This window comes from Silene latifolia, chromosome 3, assembly GCF_048544455.1.
Source record: "Silene latifolia isolate original U9 population chromosome 3, ASM4854445v1, whole genome shotgun sequence".
Lineage (NCBI taxonomy): Eukaryota > Viridiplantae > Streptophyta > Magnoliopsida > Caryophyllales > Caryophyllaceae > Silene > Silene latifolia.
The window spans coordinates 33,218,854-33,240,666 of NC_133528.1; the positions used below are offsets into that span (position 1 = coordinate 33,218,854).

Genomic DNA, 21,813 nt, shown 5'->3' on the forward strand with positions numbered 1-21,813 from the left:
GATAGAAAGCAGGTGGTTGTTAAAGAACCACCAAAATTTGACCGGGAAAGTCTGGAAGATATATATTCAAAAGAGGAGCTTGATGAGGCTGAGAAGAAGTTCTATGCGAATGCTGCAGCTGCAAAGGAAGAAGAGCAGACGATGGATCTGGACGTGCATGTGGCGGGGATAGTGAGATAGCCGACAATAAGAATGAGGCGGAAGAAGAGCAGACGATGGATACGGACGTGCATGTGGCCGGGGATAGTGAGATAGCCGACAAAAAAAATGAGGACGATGGGCCCACCGACGCCGATCCACCCGTCACTCAAGCGATTTCGTCTGCGGAGATTATTGAAGGCAGACCGCCGAGCGAAATGTCGCCGAGAGAAGACCATGGAACCGGAGAGGTAAGAGAATTGGTGAATGTGGCCTCCGACGCTACGGGAGCGGTTGTGCATGTGAGTGAAGTTCTGAATGCCGAGGCGGACAAGGATGATGACAAGATTGGGAAGGGTAATCTTCGAACCTGGTCTCCAATGTTCAAGTTCAATAGTGGTTTCGCAACACTAGACGATCTTTGTACAAGTGGACTCTAAATCTTTGGAATTTAGTGGGCACGATGCGGGGGAGACCGAGAAGGCGGATAATGCTTTGGCGGAAGTTCGAACACGAAGTTCCCCCCCGCCACTCGTTCTGTTCTCCTTCTTTGAGATATGTGATGCAGAGCGCGCAGCCGAACAACATTATCAAGAGGGTGCAGGAAACGGCGGAGGCGCAACCACTGAAGAGCGGTTGTTAAAGGAAAACGAGCAGCCGGAATATGTATATGCGTTGCAGGCAAAGGAATTTATGGACGTAGAATGGACAAGTACTGTATATTCTTCTGCGGACGTAAACGCGCTATTCGAGGAGCACCCAATATCTGTGCCGACTGTAAATGAGGAGGGTTGGAATAATGATGAGCCAAATTTGGATATAAGTTCTCAGACAGTGGTAGAGAAGGTGGTGGATGGGGCTGATCAAGGATCACGGAGGTAATGCCGTGGATGAAGTTATTTAGTTAGAATTACATTTTTCTCTTTTAAAGTTACACTTTTGTTATTTACAGTAACACTTTTTTGGCTTAGAATGACACTTTTCTCTGCTGCAATTAGACAATTGTTAGTTAAAATCACACTTTTATTCAGTTAGAATTACAATTTTCTCTACTAAAACTACACTTTTTTAAGTTAAAATTATACTTTTGTAGCTTACAATTACACTTTTGTCCTCTAGAATTAGACTATTTTTAGTTAAAATTACACTTATTTGTGACAAAATAACACTCTATTTTGTTTGAATTATAATTTTGTCTACTAAATTATACTTTCTTCTCTGCCACAGTTACACTTACTTACTGATGATGAAATAACACTATTTTTATTACAGATGCGGCAGTTGAGGATGTTGCCTTGAAGTCTTCGGAAGGGACTATCGAGAGAAGAGAGATAACAGCTGACGTAGTACCAGAGGCAGAGAACGCTGACATTCCTATCCCGGTCCCGTACGTCCCTCACAGTGATCTGAGCTACCATCCTTTTTTACTTCACTCGAGTGAGCCCTTACCATGCATGGATCACGTCATTGAGAACCTTGGGTGTTCACTTGATTGTGGGGCACCTAATCCTGATTTGTGCTTTGCGACGAGAAACCTAGCATTCAGTCAGGAGCTCCTAGTGCCAATGTTCAGTGACAGGAAATATGTGATTGACTATGCGTTCAATCAGTCGGACGCGTTTAACGAGTTGTAAGTGTATTATTCTTTACAAGAGGCTCTTAACATTGCTAATTATATACATATTTGTTGGCTAATTACATTTTTTTGTTGTAGGGAACGATTGGTCCAATTCAGCGAGTTTTATTTCATTACCCGGGAAGATATTGCAACTTTGAACCCTCGGGAGCAAATCATGACCAGTGTTATTGATGGTTGGTGCTTGCTACTCAACCACATCATGAAACCTTCGGACATATCCCGTTCTTTCTTTGGACTAAGTCACACTGTAAGTTAAAATGTTACCTTTGTGTGTTAAAATTACACATTTGTCCGTTAGAATTATACTTTTTAAAGTTAAAAAGTTGGTTTTGTATGTTAAAATTGCACATTTGTCCGTTAAAATGATACTTTTTGCCGTTAGAATTATACTTTTTATTGTTTAAATTATACTTTTACCATCTCCCTTCTGAGTTTATTCTAACACTTTTTTTGGTTAAAGGTTCACTTTATTTTTATAAAATAGCTCTTTTAATTATCTGTTCACGCATTTAACACTTTTCAAATTACAGTGCCCCGCAAGGTATATTTGGGACGCTCAAAAGCTTGGGAAATTGTTGAACAAAGACGAAGACATTTATGGTGGCTGGGATTCTTGGGCTGAAACCTGTCGTGCACCATTCCAGCTTGATACGGACATGGTAGGTAACAAAACATGTAATCTTGTCTCATGGTTTTTAAGTTTTCCTTGTTCTGATCTTAGCGACACACGGTGCAGATCTTTCTCCCCGTTTTATCTGGCGACGGTGATCACTACAGCTGCGTGTGCATCAACTTTCTCACCGAGCATATTGACTACCTCGACAACCGCAAGTACGATGACCCAATAGAAACGCTCCCTTACGGAGGGATAACGCGTATTTCCGTAAGTGTCCGATATCCAAAAGTCAACGAATTTTAGTGGGTCATACTACGTTAACTCACTGACGTTTATTCATGTCCAGGCAAATATAATGGGGAAGTATTTGGTGTCTAAAGGGCTGTCTAAGGGGGCAAAGGTCAGCGGGTTCAAGATTGTCAACATTGAGTTCATTTGGCAAGGTCAAGGGTATTCGAGAAATGACTGTGGTGTTTTCATGATGCTACATATGATGTTCTACCGCGGAAGCCCTTTTCAATGCGACCTCGGGAAAGAGGATGCTATGAGTTTGTACCGTGCTGAGATTGTCGCAACACTCGTCCTCTGTGACATTAACGAAGATCGAGAGAAGATATCCCGACGAGGGTTGGTTTTTTCAAAACGATCGCTGGACATCCGTTGACAAGAAAGTTGAATGTTGTTAAGAGGAAAACAGATGGTGACATAGGGCCGGAGTCCACAAAACGTGCTCGCGAATCGAATTTGAAGAGCCCGTTATGGAGGTGACGCTTTGTTGCCATGCGCATTCCATCTGGTAAAGCTCTATCCTCTGTTAAGAGCCATCCCCGTGGAAAGAGGGACGGGTTGGGCTGCTCTCTCGACTGTGGTAGAGGTGGTCTCAACACAAATGTGGTGTCGAAGCTGCTCCGGGGCAATCAAGCGTTAATCAAGGATATTAAAAACAGGAGGAAGCATGTTGCCGACTATTGCTTGTTAGATGACCACACTTATGATGAACGGTCTGTCAAGCAGCTTAATTAACTACTTCTTTATTCAAGGATACTCAGATTATTTTTGACATTTATTTTACTTTAATTAACGACTTCTTTAATATTACGGAGTGCAGTGAACAACTGGTCTGGTACACTCGTCACGCAACGCCGGAGAAAAGACATTATGTCCTTGATGCGAAAACCTTATGTCGTTAAATGTGATCGAGTCTTTGGTCGATTTTGATGAACCATTTGGAGAAGGAGGAATATGGCGACCAAATGAGGATGTCATTCTTTGGTATACGTCACATGGTAATTCCATTCATTATTGCATAATATTTATGTCCACTTCTATTACACCTTTGTTACTTAGAATGACACTTTTCTTAATTACAGTGTTTTAATGTGAATGTTTCACTTTAGTTCTTTTAATCCACAAAAGTGTCATTCTAACCGTGTGAAGTGTAATTTTAAGGGACAATAGTGTAATTTCGGGTGACAATTTAAACACATTAATCATGTTCACTATTGCCTTTTCAAGGATTTACGGTTGCATATGCTCGGGACGTTTGAGCAACCAGGCACACAATCAGACAGCAACTATGACGACCTGTACCAGATCTGGGACACCTTCATCGTCGACAGTGACCGCACCGTTAACTTGAAAACAGACTTGCTATTTGTCCCGTTCTGCATTGACGACCATTTTGCATGCGTATGTATCAATCACAAATCAAATACAGTCGACTTGCTGGACGGGCAAAGGCATTCTGACTTGAAGAAGTCGCAGTTTGGCAAAGCAGCGCGTTTAATTGTAAGTTATTGTCGATCGCTTTCTTCCGAATGCTATCTTTTTTGTTCAATCAGTTTTTTTAAGGTAATTATGTACATTTGCAGTTTAGCGCAGTGAGTGATTATTTAGAATCACGGGATAAGGAAAAGAAGAACACTAGGGCACGGGAAATTCTTAATTATGTGTTGCGCCAGATACCTTTCAGCGGGATGTCACCAACTCTCAACCAACCAGAGTCGGGTCTGTTCACCATGATGGCGATGCTCTTATACGAGGGTCTTCCTTTTCAGCATGAAGATCTCGAGAAGAAGAAATCACGGCGCTATTTGGTGATCCAGCTGGTAGCTACCCTCGTTCTGGCAGACATGAACATTTTGCGCGAAGGTGTGCTCGAGAAGGTCAAAGCTTTTGTTAGCACGAAGGACAAACTGTGGAAGGTATTACAACGAAGCGTAGAGATGCCCCGTGCCAATGTGAAAAAATAACAACCTTAATTTAGTAGTTCTGTTTTTGTGGGAATATTCCCTTGGCTATGTAAACACTTATTTCATACTTTGCATTATTTGCAGATGTTAGCAAACTTAATGTAGACAGTTAGTTTTTGTGTAAATAATCTTACGACATTCTATAAAAGAATGCCTTTTCCTCTCAAGCAAGATGCAGCCTCAACTGTCGTTCAATGTATCTACTTCAACAATATAGAGTAATATGTTAGTTAAATCAATCAGAAGAAAGTGTGACTGTAATACACAAAGGTGTAATTCTAACCGTCAGAAGTGTAATTCTAACAGGCCATATCAGTGACAGATTTACCTTACATTACATAAAATATAAATGTAATTTTAAAAGGCAAAAGTGTCATTTTAGTAGTTTTATTTATGAAAAGATAGTAATGTTGTTTTACCTATCTGAAAGATGTTGCAATAATAACTATGTGTACTTTGAAGAACATAATTTGTCATAATAGTCAAGAGTGAAAATTTCAACGTTCTGAATTTGCACATTATAACTGTGTCGTCTAATAAAGAATACTTCATCAAAATACATTCTAATACCAACGGCGACCACTTGTCTTCCTGGCAGTTTGATGTCTAAACACAATACGAAACATCATGTTGTACCTCGTATTTTGTGTAGACATCCCAAAAAATTGTACTACTTATTACGTCTTAAATTGATTATTCTAAGATGCCTTCTTCTTCTTCTTCTTCTTCTTCTTCTTCGTCTTCTTCTCCTTCTTCTTCGTCTTCTCCATCTTCTTCTTCTTCCGACGAGGTTTCTGACGATTGCGAGACTGGCGGGTGCTCTGCGAATGGGTTAGGGCAGTTCCTTTTGTCATGGTTAGCTAATCGCTTGCAATTTTTACACATGCGTTTTGGCTTCCTTGCCAAAGCAACTGCTTTTTCCTTCTTCGACAACATTCTCTTTCCGCTCCCTTTGTTCTTGGATTTCTTGGGCGGCAAAATGGTTATCTCCTCACTAGGAGAACATCCAAGAATTTTCTCCAACTGTTGTCGTTTATTCAATGATGATCCTAATGGTGAGAGTTTCTCCTTAAACTGTCTAATTAGACAAGAGAAGTTATCGACATCATTCTTCAATTTGCCCATGAGCAACCCAACTGTCTGATGAATCTCCGACCACATTATCGACATCGCATCTGTTTTCCATCTATTATATCAACGTCCTCGTTGCTTCACCATTACAATCGAACATTTTAGACAACCTTGCATCTTTACACCATCTTTTAACAATACATTGTTCCGGAATAATCTTCACTCCGTTTGATGAGTAAATCCATATGACATGCCGGCAAATAATGCCTTTCCTCTCAAGCATTCTGCAGCTACAAGTGGCTTTCAGTGTATCTAGTTCAACATTATAAAGTAATATGTTAGTTAAATCATCGGATGAAAGTGTTCTTTGTAATACACAAAAGTATCATTTTAATCAATAAAAGTGTGATTGTAACGGATAAAAGTATAACTTTAATCAATTTGTAATTTTAACTACCCAAAGTGTAATACTAATCAATAAAAGTGTAATTTTAACGGATTAAAGTATAACTTTAGCAACCCAACGTATTATTTTAACAACCCAACGTATAATTCTAACAACCCTAGGTGTAAATCTAATCAACAAAAGTATAATTTTAACGGATAAAAGTATAATTTTAGTAAACAAATGCTCTGAGAATGATACCTGGGCAGTATGTGACCTCATAATTTCTCTCCCTGCTTGCATCTCTTACAGTGGTCACTTCTAAAGAGCCACACTCAGTGAATCCTCTACTTTTACAAGTACCAATTGAGCACTTGGCCTCTTCTTTAAATTCCTCGAATACTTTATGACTGTACACTTCCGCCCCGTGCACTTCAATAGCTAGATGCGTTGATATTTCAGGGAAAGCGTGTCTCATTACGAGTTGTCAACTGCTGTTTTCGTGTGTGTCTTTTTTGGTCCATCGCTGTCAAAACGCATCGTAAACTCAACTAATGTGCCTGACTTACTCTCAAATCTCTTAAAAAAACTATTTTCGCTCTCTGATCTTTGGGTTGTCCTCATAACACCTCCCATATCTAGGTCCCTACAATGAGCCATAACCCAGTGCCTCCTTTTAGCGTACATTTCTTGGAACCAGTCAATGTTATTAACATTGTGTTCCCTGCCAATTTCTTCCCATTTTGCATCGAACTCTGCCGGTTCAATGTCTTCATCCCATATTATGGCATTCAATTTCTTTAGAAACACTGAATAATCATCTCTCGCCATTCCATACTTGCTTGGAACCTTGTTCATGATATGCCACATACAATAGCGGTGGCGCGTTGTCTTGAACACCAATGGCACCGCTTTAAGAATACCAAAGATCCCGATCGGTGATAATGTACTTAGGCTCTTTGCCACCCATCGCACCCAGAAAACGGGTGAACACCCATTTAAACGAGTCTGCATCTTCATGAGCAACAAGCGCTCCACGTAAAGTGACGACCGTTTATGATTATCAACCCCTGTGAAAGGTGTGAATGACATGTCATACTTATTGGTGGAATACGTCGGATCGAATGACACCGCATCCCCAAAACCGAGTAGTTCCTTCTAGCGATCCCGTCGGCCCAAATAGCTTTACTAAGGCTACCGTCAGAATCAACATCATAGTCAAAGAAGAACCCTGGTCTAGTAATGACCAATTCCTTAAAGTGGTCCACGAACATCCGACCGTCCCGTTCATGAATGTAGCATTTCACATCCCCGTGAAAGTTCTTAAAAGAATTCAAACTAGCACCGATGTTTTCAAACCCATTAACATGTTCCTTCAGAATTTTGTAAGTCTTCGTAGCTCCTATCTTCAGCTGTTGATTAATGACAATCTTTTAGATGTACGGATTTTAATCATCAAAAACATAATTAAAACAGATACAAATATATCAGTTCAAAAAAAGAAAAGTGTTGTTTTAACAATAGAAAATGTAATTGTAGACTCAAAAAGTGTCATTTTAGATGACAAAAGTGTAATTCTAACAAAATAAAGTGAAATTATAACATAAACAAGTGTAATTTTAATCAAGAAAAGTGTAATTCCAATCAACTCGGCCTTGAATTATAAAGGATTATCATTTTGTGATAGTCTGTTATGTTGCATGACAACTTTTGAAACTCTCTATCTCTTGCTGATAGAGAAAACAGATACAAATGTATAAGTTCAAAAAAACAAAAGTGTTCTTTTAACAAGAAAAAATGTAATTGTAGACGCAAGAAGTGTCATTTTAGTTGACAAAAGTGTAATTCTAACAAATTAAAGTGAAATTATAACATAAACAAGTGTAATTTCAATCAAAACAAGTGTAATTTTAATTAACTCACCCTTGAATTATAAAGGATTATCATTTTGTGATAGTCTGTTATGTTGCATGCCAACTTTTGGAACTCTCTATCTCTGGCTGATACGAGTTCATGGTTGTGCCCACTGTGGAATCTGTCAATTCGTAATTCCCCTTCATCAAGAATGCCTAATCCTCGCTTTGCAACCAACACGCCCGACTTTGTGTCTCCTACCCGAGTCCCGCCCGCCACTACACTCCAATTGTCCCTTCTGTTTGAACCCCTCCCGGTTGCAAACCAACAGTTTAGATTTGATCTCCCATCCACGCCATCTCTTAGTCGTGTACTTACGCACATCAAAACCACAAGCAACAAAGATAAATTCTATAAAATGTCACTTGCTTCCTCTATTTCCAGGAATTCGACCAACATAGGGGGTGAACTTAGCTTCAACATCTTTGCAAAATTCTTCTTCGTTCGGCTTTTGTTTTCCATTGTGCTCAATATTATCTGACAATAGCGTAAGAATTATCAATTGTTTTCATAACAACTTAAAGTAACCCATATATTTGTTCAAATTATATATTTCTTAAAATTACACTTTTCGTAGTTATAATTACACTTTTGCCTGTTAGAATTACACTTTCTACTATTACAATTATAGTTTATAAACTTGCAGCTTTTCTGTTACAATCAACCCTTTGGTTGTTAAAATTACACTTTTCTGTGTTACAATTATACTTGTTTCTATTAGAATTACAGTTTGAAAACTTACAGAAATTGTCTTTTGCAATCACACTTTTGCCTGTTAAAATTACGGTCAATCTGTTAGAATTATGCTTTTTATTATTACAATTACAGTTTCAAAACTTGCTTTTCTGTTACAATAAACCATTTGATTGTTATAATTACACTTTTGTATGTTACAATTATACTTGTAATTATTACAATTACAGTTTGAAAACTGACATATTTTGTCTCTTACAATAACACTTTTACCTGTTAAAATTATACTTTTATCGATATAATTACGATTTTATAAGTTATACTTACGATATTGACAATTTCAATTTAAGATACAAATATTACACTTTTGAAATTCAATTCTACCATAATAATTACAATAATACTTTGGTGGCTTACATTCACACCTTTTGTAGTTAAAATTACAATTTCATCGAATTCACTGTTATAAATTTCAAGCCTGACACTATGATGTTGAACTTATTATTCACAGAGTTTAACTTCCATCATGGAGCAGTTTAACTTATTATTCACAGAGTTGATATTGAACTCCATAATGATGGAGTTCATGATAAAACAGTGGATTTACAGATTTTACATAATAAAAAACAAGCTTCAAAAATAACCTAAAATACACTTCCTCATCATATTTAAAGAACTGTTAATATCTAACCTAATGTTTTCATAACAATATGATATATAAACTAACATGAAGAAAAAAAAAACAATCCAATAATTACCATGGCCAAATGGAACCATTTGCAAATCCGTCATTTTTTACGTTGGACGTTGGTCTTGTTGTTTGTTTCTCAGCTTCGAGGATAATAATGGAAGATGCTCAAGGATAATAATGGAAGATGAACAAGGAAGCTGATAAAGGAAGATGGGAAATGAAGAAAGTAGGATTTGCTCTCAATTTTCGCCAGTCTGATGAGTTTTTTTTTTTCAAATTGTGTTTTGGTGGAGTATGTCTAAGAAATGTGTTGAGGAAGGTTGATGAGTGATTATGCATGTGTTTGTGTGTGCACAGTGGGTAATAGCAAATTGTACCGACACACCCTTTCTCTCCGCGCTCACCCTATTTCCTTTTTTTTTTTTTCACGCCTATAATGGGCTTAAAGTAGGCAAATCTCCACTCTCCATTCTTCTAATCCAAGGGCCCTAAAAAAGACTTAGGGACTCAAAAGATATTAAGGACTTAGAAGAACTTATCACTATATATATATATATATATATATATATATATATATATATATATATATATATATATATATATATATATATATTCTTAAGATGCAATGCATGCTCTGATCTAAATGCATAAAATGAATAGCAATGCAACTAAAGTACATGAATGCAAGCTACATGTGACAATTCGTACAAGAAATGAAATATAATGCAAAGTATATGAATGCATCTAATATGACTAATCTACTTATGATACAAGTACACTAAATGCATGCGGAATTTAAATATGAATGAGAGAATTTGGATTAGGGGAGAGACCATACTTGTCTTTTTGGATTGAATCGGGAGGAAGGTGGGCCACCAACTCGGCCCTCAAGACTCGGAGTCCATATCATCATCATCATCATTTTCTCCGGTTCCAAACTCGGAGCCTTGAATCAAGTCATCGGGGTTGAAGGTGTGGTCACCTCCACTACCGCCGGTACCCATGAGACCTCTCGTAAAGTCTCCACTCATCATCATCACGCCACCGCCACCTCCCGTTGAAGGATCCCCCATAAAAATGCCACTAGATCCCGAAGCACCCACGTCACTAGCAAAATAAGGGCGGACGCCCCCCACCCACTGGGTGTCATGCCCTTCCAGTCGATACTCGGGCCTAGGGGGAAAAATGGGGGCGGAGAAGTAGTCCGGTTGGAGGTTAAGACCCCCGTGAATCATCTTCCCGTCCTTACTAGAGTAGTTTCCGTCGGGCCAAGTAAAGTAGGAAGGGTGTGGGGCATCAAAGGGGACGTAATCCCGTCTACAAAAGTCGTAGATCGGGTAGGAACCAGTGGATTGATCATAGTAGATGTGGTCTAACTTCCGCCCCAACACATCCCTCTCACTCGCGGCCTTAGCCGTAGCAATGTCCATCCTCTCCATCCACTCGGTAAGGGAAAGTGGTAAGGGAGGGTAGGAAGGTTGACCCGTGGAGGACCCCTCACCGGGTTAGAATTGCCATGGTGGGGGTTGGTGGGTTTGCGGCATAGTATAACGGAGTGAGGAAGGAGTGACCGATCGACTATCCCTCGAATAAACACGTGGAGGGTTAGGCGGAGGTTGATCAGTGGGTGGTTCCTCTTCAATTTGGAGGAAGTAGTCATCTTTCTCTTGTTCAATTTTGATTGCCGTGACATTGGGGAGTGGGATTGAATTCTTGTAATTTATTTGCCAATACTCACGGTTGTCAAGGGGGTTCACCTTAAGCCACTCAAGCTTGGTGGCCAAGTAATGCTTAGTCAAATAGGTGTCCCCGGGTATCCAATTCATGGTGGAAAGGTCCACCGGATGGTCCAATGATCGAGCAATTCGGGTGATGATGCCACCCACATGGATTGGGACTTTTTGCCCCGGAGAATTGGCAATTTTTGACAAATGAATATCAAGGTGGTGAGCCACATTAATCTTGAAGGCGGTGGGTTTTGTAAACAAATAGGACCCCAAAATTTCCAATTCATTAGTCCTAAATACCCACGACTCATCCACCGCAAGAACAGTGCATCCCATAAATATGTGCCAAACCCGAATGACGGGGTTGTGGCAACTAATTGCGGCTCTTTTTACCCCAACGACATCCTCTAGACCAGAAATGGCCTTCCAAACTCGGGAATAATGAAATGTAGCGGGAGGGTTATGTGATGCGGCATTTTTTAACCCTAAGATATGAGCCAACCGGCTCAAAGAAATTGTGTGGTCCCGGTTCATTAGACGAAAACTAAGGGTAGCCACCAAATTTGTCTGACGGTGCTTGCTAATTCTTAAGCTACTCAAAAATTCCCATGTAAGTCGAGGGTAAGTGTATTCATGCATGTGGTACATTCCCCTCATTCCTACCCCGGTAAAAAGAGCTTCCGTCTCCCTAGCTAACCCGAGGGCCGATAAAGACGGATGATGTAAAAACTTTGTGGGGGTTAGGGGACGATTTTTAAAGAGAATAAACTTACCCTTTTGAGTTTGGGTGGCAAATTCCACCGATGGAAAATCTGGGTCGGGGTTGGTGTCGTTGGTGGCACGCTCGATTAGCTCCGCTTGAGCCCGTGCAACATCAGCTCTTGTTCTCCTTCCCGACATATTGAAGATTAGAGGGGATTTTGTGAGGTTTGATTGAAGATTGTTTGAGATTAGAGGGAGTTAGGGTGATTTTTGAAGGAAAATGAAGGAGAAATGAGGGAGAAAGAAGAAGGAGATGTAATGAAATGAAAGGAAAAAAAAGGGTCGTCGTGGTTTAATTTTAGATCTGATGATGTGTTCTACCGGTCTACCGGCTGAGCACACCCCCCCCCCCCCCTTTTTATTTTGAATTTTCTCTCAATTCTAATTGTCCTCGCTACCGGCGGACTAACCGGCTGCCGGTCCATCGGCAGAGCACTCCCCCAAATTCAATTTTCCATGTCCTGACCTTTTGACTTGTGTGTCCTGCCGGTGAGCCGGCTGCCGGCCTACCGGCAGAAAACTCCTCTTACTCAATTACTCAATTCTTTATGTGTGTTCAGCCGGTGGGCCGGCCTGCCGACAGAACACACTCTTGATCTGCAATCGTCAAATTTCTTCAAGTGTTCAGCGATATCATGTGTTCCCTGCCGGTGAGCCGGCTGCTGGCCTACCGGCAGAACACATGCCCTCTTCAATTTTTCTTCAAGTAAATTTGGGCTCGGTACCGGTAGAGGCACCGGCTGTCGGCCTACCGGCAGAACCCAACATTCAGCTCTTTTTCAACAGTTTTCTTTCAACTTGTTCAATTTTCATTAACTCGGAAATCGAGATTTTTTGTTTGACCTTGGGACTCGTGTTTTCCACAATCACTACAAAAAAAAGGTTTCGATGCGACAGACACATTGCGACGGAAGATTAATCCGTAGCAAATTTAAACCTGCGACGGATCCTGCGACGGGCCACAGAATATGCGATGGACTTGCGACGGACTTTCTGTTGCAGCAAATTTTCCCAAACGCCAAATTTTCTGACATGGCGGGAAGGGCTGCGACGGAATTTCCGTCGCTATATTAAAATAATAATAAATTCTGCGACGGAAATTCCGTCGCTGCATTAAAATAATATTTTCCCTGCGACGGAATTTCTGTCGTAGGCTTTTTTTAATATCCACTTGTACAGGTCACAACACGCTGGAAAAATATTATTATTTTATTCCTACGACGGAAAGTCCGTCGCAAGTTTTATTAATATTTTATTTTTGCGACGGAAATTCCTTCGCAGGATTTCTTTATACGGCAGCAGTGAAACCCGTCTCCCTCATTATCACTCTTCAATTATTTTACCCAAAAATTCCTAAAACCCGTCTCCCTCATATCCCACCACCACCACTCCCACCACCACCACTCCTACCACCACCCTACTCCGCAAATCACTCCTCCTATTTATCCTTTCTCCTTTCCTTTTTCCCCTTTCTTCTTCTTTCCTCTTTCTTCTCCTTTCCCCTTTCCTTTTTTTCTGCCGCCATTTCCGCCGCCTGCCGCCGCCGTTCCTCCCTCCCCTTCTCTCCTTCTCTTAACTAATATAAGGTTTGTTTAATTTATTTTATTATTTTGATAAATTAAAGTTTATGGTTATTGTTTTAATTAATTATGATTAGTTTAGGATGCTTAGTATTATTAGGATAGTTTAGTTTTGTTGAAAGCCAATTTAAGATGTTTAGTATTATTAGGATAGTTTAGTTTAGTTGAAAGCCAATTTAGGATGTTTAGTATTATTAGGATAGTTTAATTTAGTTAAAAGCCAATTTAGGATGTTTAAATCAATTTTATAATGCTTAGTTTAATTAAGTTTAGGATTGTTAAAATAAATTAGTTTAATTAATATCCAATTTAGAATGTTTAGGATTATTAGGGTAGTTTAATTTAGTTAAAAGTCAATTTAGGATGTTTAAACCAATTTTAGGATGCGTAGTTTAATTAAGTTTAGGATTATTAAAATGATTTAGTTTAATTAAAAGACAATTAGGATATTTAGGATTATTAGGGTAGTTAATTTAGTTTAGTTAAAAGCCAATTTATGATGTTTAAACCAATTTTAGGATGCTTACTCTACTTTTGCTTAGTTTTATAAGGTTTATTAGTAATTATTAAATTTGTTTTGATAAGTTGTGTACATTTGTGTCATGTGTATTTTTTTTACAAATATTAATTCATCTTATGCTTGTGTTGTGATTGTTAATATATTTTTGACCTAGTACCCGTTCAGGGATTACACATTAGGTGTAATTCTTGAATAGTCCCCGTTTTGAAATTTGTCTTTGAATCTTTTATGCCATTTAGGTGGTAAATACTCAATTTTTTTCTTGATTGTTATGAGACAAAATTTGGTTGACATTTCTTTTAATGTTCTCCGAATACATATGTACAGTGAGAATTCATTCTAAATAATGTATTTGGAGAATTGTAAGGAAGTGCTGCCGAATTTTTGTCTCATTACAATCAAGAAAAAAATTGGGTATTTATTAATGGTATGAAAGATTCAAAGATGGGTTTAGGTTGGAGAGATAAGGACCCCAATACAGAAAATATTTTTTTGCAGGTTGTGGTTGTGGTTGTGGTTGTGGTTGTGGTTGTGGTTGTGGTTGTGGTTGTTGTTGTTGTTGTTGTTGTTGTTGTTGTTGTTGTTGTTGTTGTTGTTGTTGTTGTTGTTGTTGTTGTTGTTGTTGTTGTTGTTGTTGTTGTTGTTGTTGTTGTTGTTGTTGTTGTTGTTGTTGTTGTTGTTGTTGTTGTTGTTGTTGTTGTTGTTGTTGTTGTTGTTGTTGTTGTTGTTGTTGTTGTTGTTGTTGTTGTTGTTGTTGTTGTTGTTGTTGTTGTTGTTGTTGTTGTTGTTGTTGTTGTTGTTGTTGTTGTTGTTGTTGTTGTTGTTGTTGTTGTTGTTGTTGTTGTTGTTGTTGTTGTTGTTGTGGTTGTTGTTGTTGTTGTTGTTGTTGTTGTGGTTGTGGTCGTGGTCGTGGTCGTGGTCGTGGTCGTGGTCGTGGTCGTTGTCGTTGTCGTTGTCGTTGTCGTTGTCGTTGTCGTTGTCGTTGTCGTTGTCGTTGTCGTTGTCGTTGTCGTTGTCGTTGTCGTTGTCGTTGTCGTTGTCGTTGTCGTTGTCGTTGTCGTTGTCGTTGTCGTTGTCGTTGTCGTTGTCGTTGTCGTTGTCGTTGTCGTTGTCGTTGTCGTTGTCGTTGTCGTTGTTGTTGTTGTTGTTGTTGTTGTTGTTGTTGTTGTTTTATGAAAGATTCAAAGATAGGTTTATGAATGCTCTTACCATTTTTATTAATAATTTTTATTTACTAATATATATGTAAATTTGCAATGAAGAGATTAGAACAAAACTGGATGTATCAAAGGTTGGATTCCAATAAAAAATTAAGGAAGGAATTCGTAATAGGGGTTAATAAATTCATTGATTATGTTAAGCAACAAGACGAATTCATTAGAATTAAAGAAATTAGGTGTCCATGTAGTAAGTGCAAAAATAAAAAGTATTTAGTTGAACAAGAAGTACGAAAACACCTTTGGTCTAAAGGGTTTTTGTGACAACTATTATGGTTGGGTGTGTCACGGAGAGAAATTCCCCGTTGAGGAAGAGGAAATGGCAATGCCCTCTGACAATCCTTATAGGGATATGGTAGAGGATGCGTTGCGCGATAGCATTGATCAAATTAGGGAAGAAGCTCTTAATGCCGAGGTGATTGATGAATCTCCAAATCCCTATATATTAGCCTTTTTTCAAATGTTAAAACGTGTCGAGCAACCTGTCTACGAGGGATGTCGACACTCATTGCTACAGTCGGCTGCAAGGCTTGTCACTCTGAAATGTAAATTCAACTTAGCCCATAAATATGTAGATGGTTTCACGTCACTCATGGGAGACCTTCTTCCTCAAGATCATATTTTGATACGTAACTTCTATGAAACCAAAAATGTTCTCAAAGCTCTTCAACTTCCTCATGAAAAGATAGATGCATGTTTTAATGGATGTATGCTTTTTTGGATGGACGACGCTCTTCTTGACAAGTGTAGAAAATGTGGTAGAGCTAGGTACAAAAGTGTAAATAATGCAAATGGCAAAAGGGTCCCCGAAAATTTCTTAAATTATTTCCCAATAGGGCCACGTTTGCAACGAATTTATGCCACAAAAAACCTCGCGGAACAAATGCGTTGGCATTATGAAAACCTCCGAGTTAGTGGGACAATGTCTCATCCAAGTGACAGTGAGGCTTGGAAACATTTTGATCATCTTCATCCTTCTTTTGCATCTGAGCCTCGAAATGTTAGACTTGGACTTTGCACCGATGGTTTCTCGGCTTTTGGGCCATTCGGGAACTTGTATTCATGCTGGCCGGTGATGCTTACACCTTACAATTTACCACCCTGGCTATGCATGAAAAGACAATTTATGTTCTTAACATTAATTATTCCTGGACCAAAGAGTCCCAAACAAAACCTTGGCGTCTATTTACAGCCTCTAATTCACGAGTTGAAACAATTGTGGGACACGGGATTGTTTACATATGACGTGTCTAGGAAACAAAACTTCGACTTAAGAGCCGCACTCCTATGGACGATCAACGACTTTTCTGCTTATGGCATGTTATCTGGTTGGTCAACTGCTGGTGAGAATGCATGTCCATGTTGTACGAAAAAAGAGACTAAATCGATTTGGCTTCAGCATAGCAGAAAATGGCGTTGGATTGATTGTCATAGACAATATTTAGACACTGATCATACTTTTCGCAAGGATAAGGTCCACTTTTGAAAAGGAAGAATAGAGAACGATGTTGCTGGAACGAGGTTATCGGGCGAACAAGTGTGAGAATGTGTGAAAGATTTACCAAAAATCGTGGATGCATCTGACCATGAATTGAGAACGGTTAAAGCGAAACGAATTGGGTGGTGGAAACAAAGTATTTTTTGGGAGCTTCCATATTGGAGCACACTACTAATTCGACATAACTTTGATGTCATGCATATTGAGAAATTTTTTTTCGAACAACTAATTCACACGGTGATGGATAGAAAAGACAAGACAACCTTGAACCCAAATGCACAAAAAGACATGTTACAACTTTGTTCAAGGTCGCGAAAGATGGATTGATCGTTTTGAAAAAAAGAGCGAGAAGAAAGTGTTGTGTGATTGGATATGTAATTTAAAGTTTCCAGGACGGCTATGCTTGATTTGAGAAGATGTGTCGATATGAATGAGTTGAAGCTACATGGCTTGAAAAGCCATGACTGTCATGTGTTTATGGAGAGTTTACTGCCGGTTGCTTTAAGGCACCTTCTCCCTAAAAATGAGTGGAATGCCATAACTGAGATTAGTCAATTTTTCAGAGACTTGTGCACTTCATCAGTACAAATTGAATAAATAACAAGTCTCGAGAAAAATATTGCCGAGATAATCTGCAAATTGGAAAAAATACTTCCACCTTCATTTTTTAACTCAATGGAACATCTGCCAATTCATTTGCCATATGAAGTGAAAGTGGGTGGTCCTGTGCAATATAGGTGGATGTATCCTTTTGAGAGGTAATATCAATATCTTTTACGAAGCCTTTTAAGGTTATTACTTAATGTCATTCATTCTTAACCAATTTTTTTGTAGGTTCTTGAATCATTTGAAACAAAAAATTGGAAATAAAGCTCGTGTTCAAGGGTCATTATGCAACGCATATTTGCTTGAAGAAATAGCAAATTTTTGTTCTTTTTACTTTGAAGAACATATAGACACGAAGGCAAAAGACCTTGACATAGGTCAGAAAAAGCCGAAGTATTCTACCTTGCCCGAGCTATTTCAAGATCATGAGGGCACTACTTCTGGAAAATGTCGTGAAAGATTTTTGAAAAATAACGAATATGAACGTGCACACCTCTATGTTTTATCTAATTGTGATTCTGATGAGTTGAAACGTATGGAAAGGTAGGTGAAAAAAATTTTAATTTTAAATGTTGTTTCAATAGTAAAACATGCAAAAATTAATTCAAAACTTATTTCGGCATTTTTGAATAGGTTGTTTGAGAATTACATCAAAAGAGAATATCCCGAGGTTTCTATGGCCGAGGATATTTGGAACAAATTTGAAACAAAATTCCCTGACTGGCTTAGAGGTCAAGTAAGTAAATAATATATATTTTATAATGTTTATTTAAATTATATTATTATTTGGTAAATAACTGGTTCATTATCATTAATACTAGGTAAATAATTTAAAAATCCAGTTGTAGTTGCCTTAGCAAATGGATCTTCAAGAAAAGTAAGAACTTGGAAGCGTTATTCCATCAATGGTTACAAATTTCGAGCTTTCATAGATGGGAAAGATTTGGAAAAGTCGACAATTAACAATGGAGTGTGTGTGTGAGTTCGACTGAAGGAGCTGACTACTATGGAACCCTAAATGAAGTTGTTGAGTTGTCTTATACTGGCGAGAAAAACCCTTACAATGTTATTTTATTCAAATGTAATTGGATAGATAACTCAGAAAGAGGAATGCAAGTACATAAGGAATATAAACTTGTGGATGTTAATCGGAGAAAAAAATTTCCAAAATATGACCCATTTGTGTTAGCATATCAAGTGGAACAATTTTGCTATGCTCCTTATCCAACTATCAAAAGAGAGAAAGATCAGTGGTCAGCAGTATTTAAAATAAAGGCAAGATCACAAGTTGATGCTCCTACTGATAAATCTATCTTTCAAGAAGATGTTAATAATGGTGATACAACATTGACAATAATTGAAATAGAAGATGAGAATGAAAATGTGGAGGAGGAACAAGAAGAAATGCAAGGAGATGAAATGCAAGTGCAGAATGATGATATGCAAGAGGAGGAAGATGAGGAAGAGTTAGGGGAGGAGGCTTTGAAGAAGTATTTAGAAGAAGATGATGATGAGGATTTTTTAGATTCTCTTTTTAAAGGCAACGAAAACACTAATTTAAGTGATGATGATGATGATGATGATGATGATGATGATGACTAGGATTTATATTAGTTGTAGATGTTTTGTATCCTTTCATTCAATCTTATTACTTTGTTGGTACTATTAGTTGTAGATGCCGTATGGCTTAATTTAATGAAATCTAGTTTGTTTTCATTCAATCTTACTTTTTATTCAATCTTATTTTTTTACTTTGTTGCTATTATTTGATTACTTGACCGAGAGGGAGGGAGTAATATTTAATTTCTTACTTTGTTGCTATTATATGATTATTTGATTTCTTACTTTGCCAATTTCTTATTTTGTTGCTATTATTTGATTATTTGATTTCTTACTTTGCCAATTTCTTACTTTGCCAATTTCTTACTTTGTTGCTATTATTTAATTTTTTATTTTGTTGCTACTATTTGATTTCTAACAATGTTGAAGAATTTAGTTGGTTTCTATGGCGACGAGGAGACGAAGACATGGTAGTAATAGTAATGCAGGAAACCGAGGACATGAAAACGAGAATGAAGAAATACCAGCAGGTCATCAACAAGAACAACAAAATGTGCCAATTGACAAAATTCATCTCGATTCTCTTGAGCAAGATGGCGTTTGGTAAGTATGTTATTTTTTCGTAATTAATTATTTTTATAACGATTTATTTATATATATATATATATATATATATATATATATATATATATATATATATATATATATATATATATATATATTATATTGTCATTTTTTTTTTCAGGTTCAGTCATGAATCCGTTGTGAACTTGATATCGAATAATATTGGATGCAACTACAAAGAAAATGCTCCTAATTGGAAATCGGCGTCACCTACTATAAAGAAGGATTGGTGGAATTGGTTTGAGGTATTAGCAATTGTAATTTAATTTAATATTAGGTATTTATTCATTTATTTTATATTTATTTACAATGAAGTTTATTTTCTAACTTTATTGTTTATTGAACATTGGCGTGTTAGTTACGATCCCCGCGACAAGGCAAGGGTTAAGAAGGCTTGGGAAGATACCATGATGACCCGTGTACGGCAAATGATTTATCGAGATTATCACAAGGAAGATCATGAAAAGCCGGATTTGATTAGTGTTGAGTTGCACCGTAGATTGAAGAATAGACCACTTGAAGAACCTACTTTCACGGAAAGATCGGAGCAGAATTCGGCTAACCGTAAGTCGGGATGTGACGAGAAGGGGAAGGCGTTGGGTACTCAACTAATGGGTCGAAAAAACACATTGCAATATATGGACTCAATGGTAATTTCTCCACTTCCTTTTTTAATTTATTACCTTTTTTTTCTTTAACTTTATTTAAAGTTAGTAATTATATTTAACAAGTATCAAAATTGTAGGTTGATAAATATGGGAAAGGAGAAATTCCGTCCGCTTTGCAGTTGTTGGAGAAGACAAGGAAGCATAGCACAAAAGGATGGTTATCCAAAAAAGGCAGACAACTCTTCATAAGTTACTATAATTATTTAAATTTTAACTCATTTTTTCAATCATGATTATTTAGTAGATGATATCTAATCTTTCGTTTTTTAATGATATAGGGTAAGATCATCTCAAAGAAAACTCAGCTTCAGAGTCAAGGGGTCGAGAACATCGATGATAATGAGATTTATATTGAAGAACATGGAGGATTTGATAAAAAAAGGAAGAGTACTTGGCACGGGAAATGCAGCACCACAAATTTGGGAGCACCACCGCCGCTCGACTGGTAACGTCTTTTCTACTCCTCATACTCCGGGTTTTGTTGGTAGAGTCGCAAAAGAGAATGTCCGACTTAAGAAAGTCGAGGCCGAACAATCTCAAAGGATTGCGGCAATAGAGGTGTTCTTGAGCCAACAAGGTTTTACTACTCAAATTTGTAACCCCAGAGGTGTATCTTAAGCTAGAAATGACTTTGATGATGATGGTGGCGACAATGCTAGGCCTACTCCTACTCCCGTGTATTGATTAGTAGTTGTTAGTTGATTAGTAGTTATCACTCCTACTCCCGGTTTATGGACTTATTTAGCTTTCTTTGTTGAACAGTTATTGTACTAAACTTATGTAAACCTTTTATTTTAAGTTAATGCGAAAACGTTGTTTGGAAATCTCGTCTTGAACGAGTTGTGAATTTGTCAATTGCTGGATTTTCTGTATGTTTGCAGGAAACCGGGAGTATATGTAATTGCTTTCTAAGCAATTAGGGAGCTGTAAAAACGCTGTAAACCCCCTGGTTCATTTTTCCCTGCGACGGAATTTGCGACGGATTTTCCGTCGCAAATTTTGACTAATGGGTTGACTGAGGGGGACACGTGGCCTTACATGAATAGTGTACTGCGACGGAATTTCCGTCGCAAATTTTGACTTTCTGGTTGCCATTTGTGCCTACGTGGCCTTACATGAACAGTGTACTGCGACGGAAATTCCGTCGCAAATTTTGACTTTCTGGTTGACCCTTGTGCCTACGTGGCTTCCATGAACAGTGAACTGCGATGGAAATTCCGTCGCGAGTCCATGTTTTGCGACGGGTATATGCGATGCTTTGATCCGTCGCAGATTTTACTTTGCAACGGAATTTCCGTCGCAAAACGAAATTTTGCGACGAAATAAAGCGACGGGAGAATCTTGTCGCAATTCCGTCACAAGTTCTATATTTGCGACGGGATTTCCTTATTTGCGACGGATTTTTCCGTCGCTATGGAAGCTTTTCTTTGTAGTGAATTACGCCGACGCATCATGTCGGGATTTCGGGTCAAACGAAAATAAGGCTTGTTTTCTTCAAAGGTGCCCTCCGTCACCAATCCAAAGTTGACAAAATATGGTTCCAAAACTCTCATTGTCTACCTAAAATGCATGTTATATACAAATTCCATGGGTTGCCTCCCATGTAGCGCCCTTGTTTTATGTCGTAGGCTCGATGAAGTCATGAATTACAA

At 38.2% G+C, this 21,813-nt stretch overlaps 1 protein-coding gene across 1 annotated transcript; it reads left to right on the forward strand.

Moving 5' to 3' along the window:
- The first annotated feature begins 215 nt into the window (after nucleotides 1-215).
- Nucleotides 216-4,809, forward strand: LOC141648923 (uncharacterized). The gene is made up of 11 exons (XM_074457630.1): nucleotides 216-511; nucleotides 594-1,016; nucleotides 1,070-1,089; nucleotides 1,411-1,768; nucleotides 1,853-2,024; nucleotides 2,308-2,436; nucleotides 2,514-2,660; nucleotides 2,740-3,394; nucleotides 3,502-3,679; nucleotides 3,909-4,181; nucleotides 4,265-4,809. The coding sequence occupies exons 1-8, from the start codon at nucleotides 216-218 to the stop codon at nucleotides 3,055-3,057; spliced, it is 1,863 nt and encodes a 620-aa protein (XP_074313731.1). The 3' UTR covers nucleotides 3,058-3,394; nucleotides 3,502-3,679; nucleotides 3,909-4,181; nucleotides 4,265-4,809.
- Nucleotides 4,810-21,813: the final 17,004 nt, after the last annotated feature.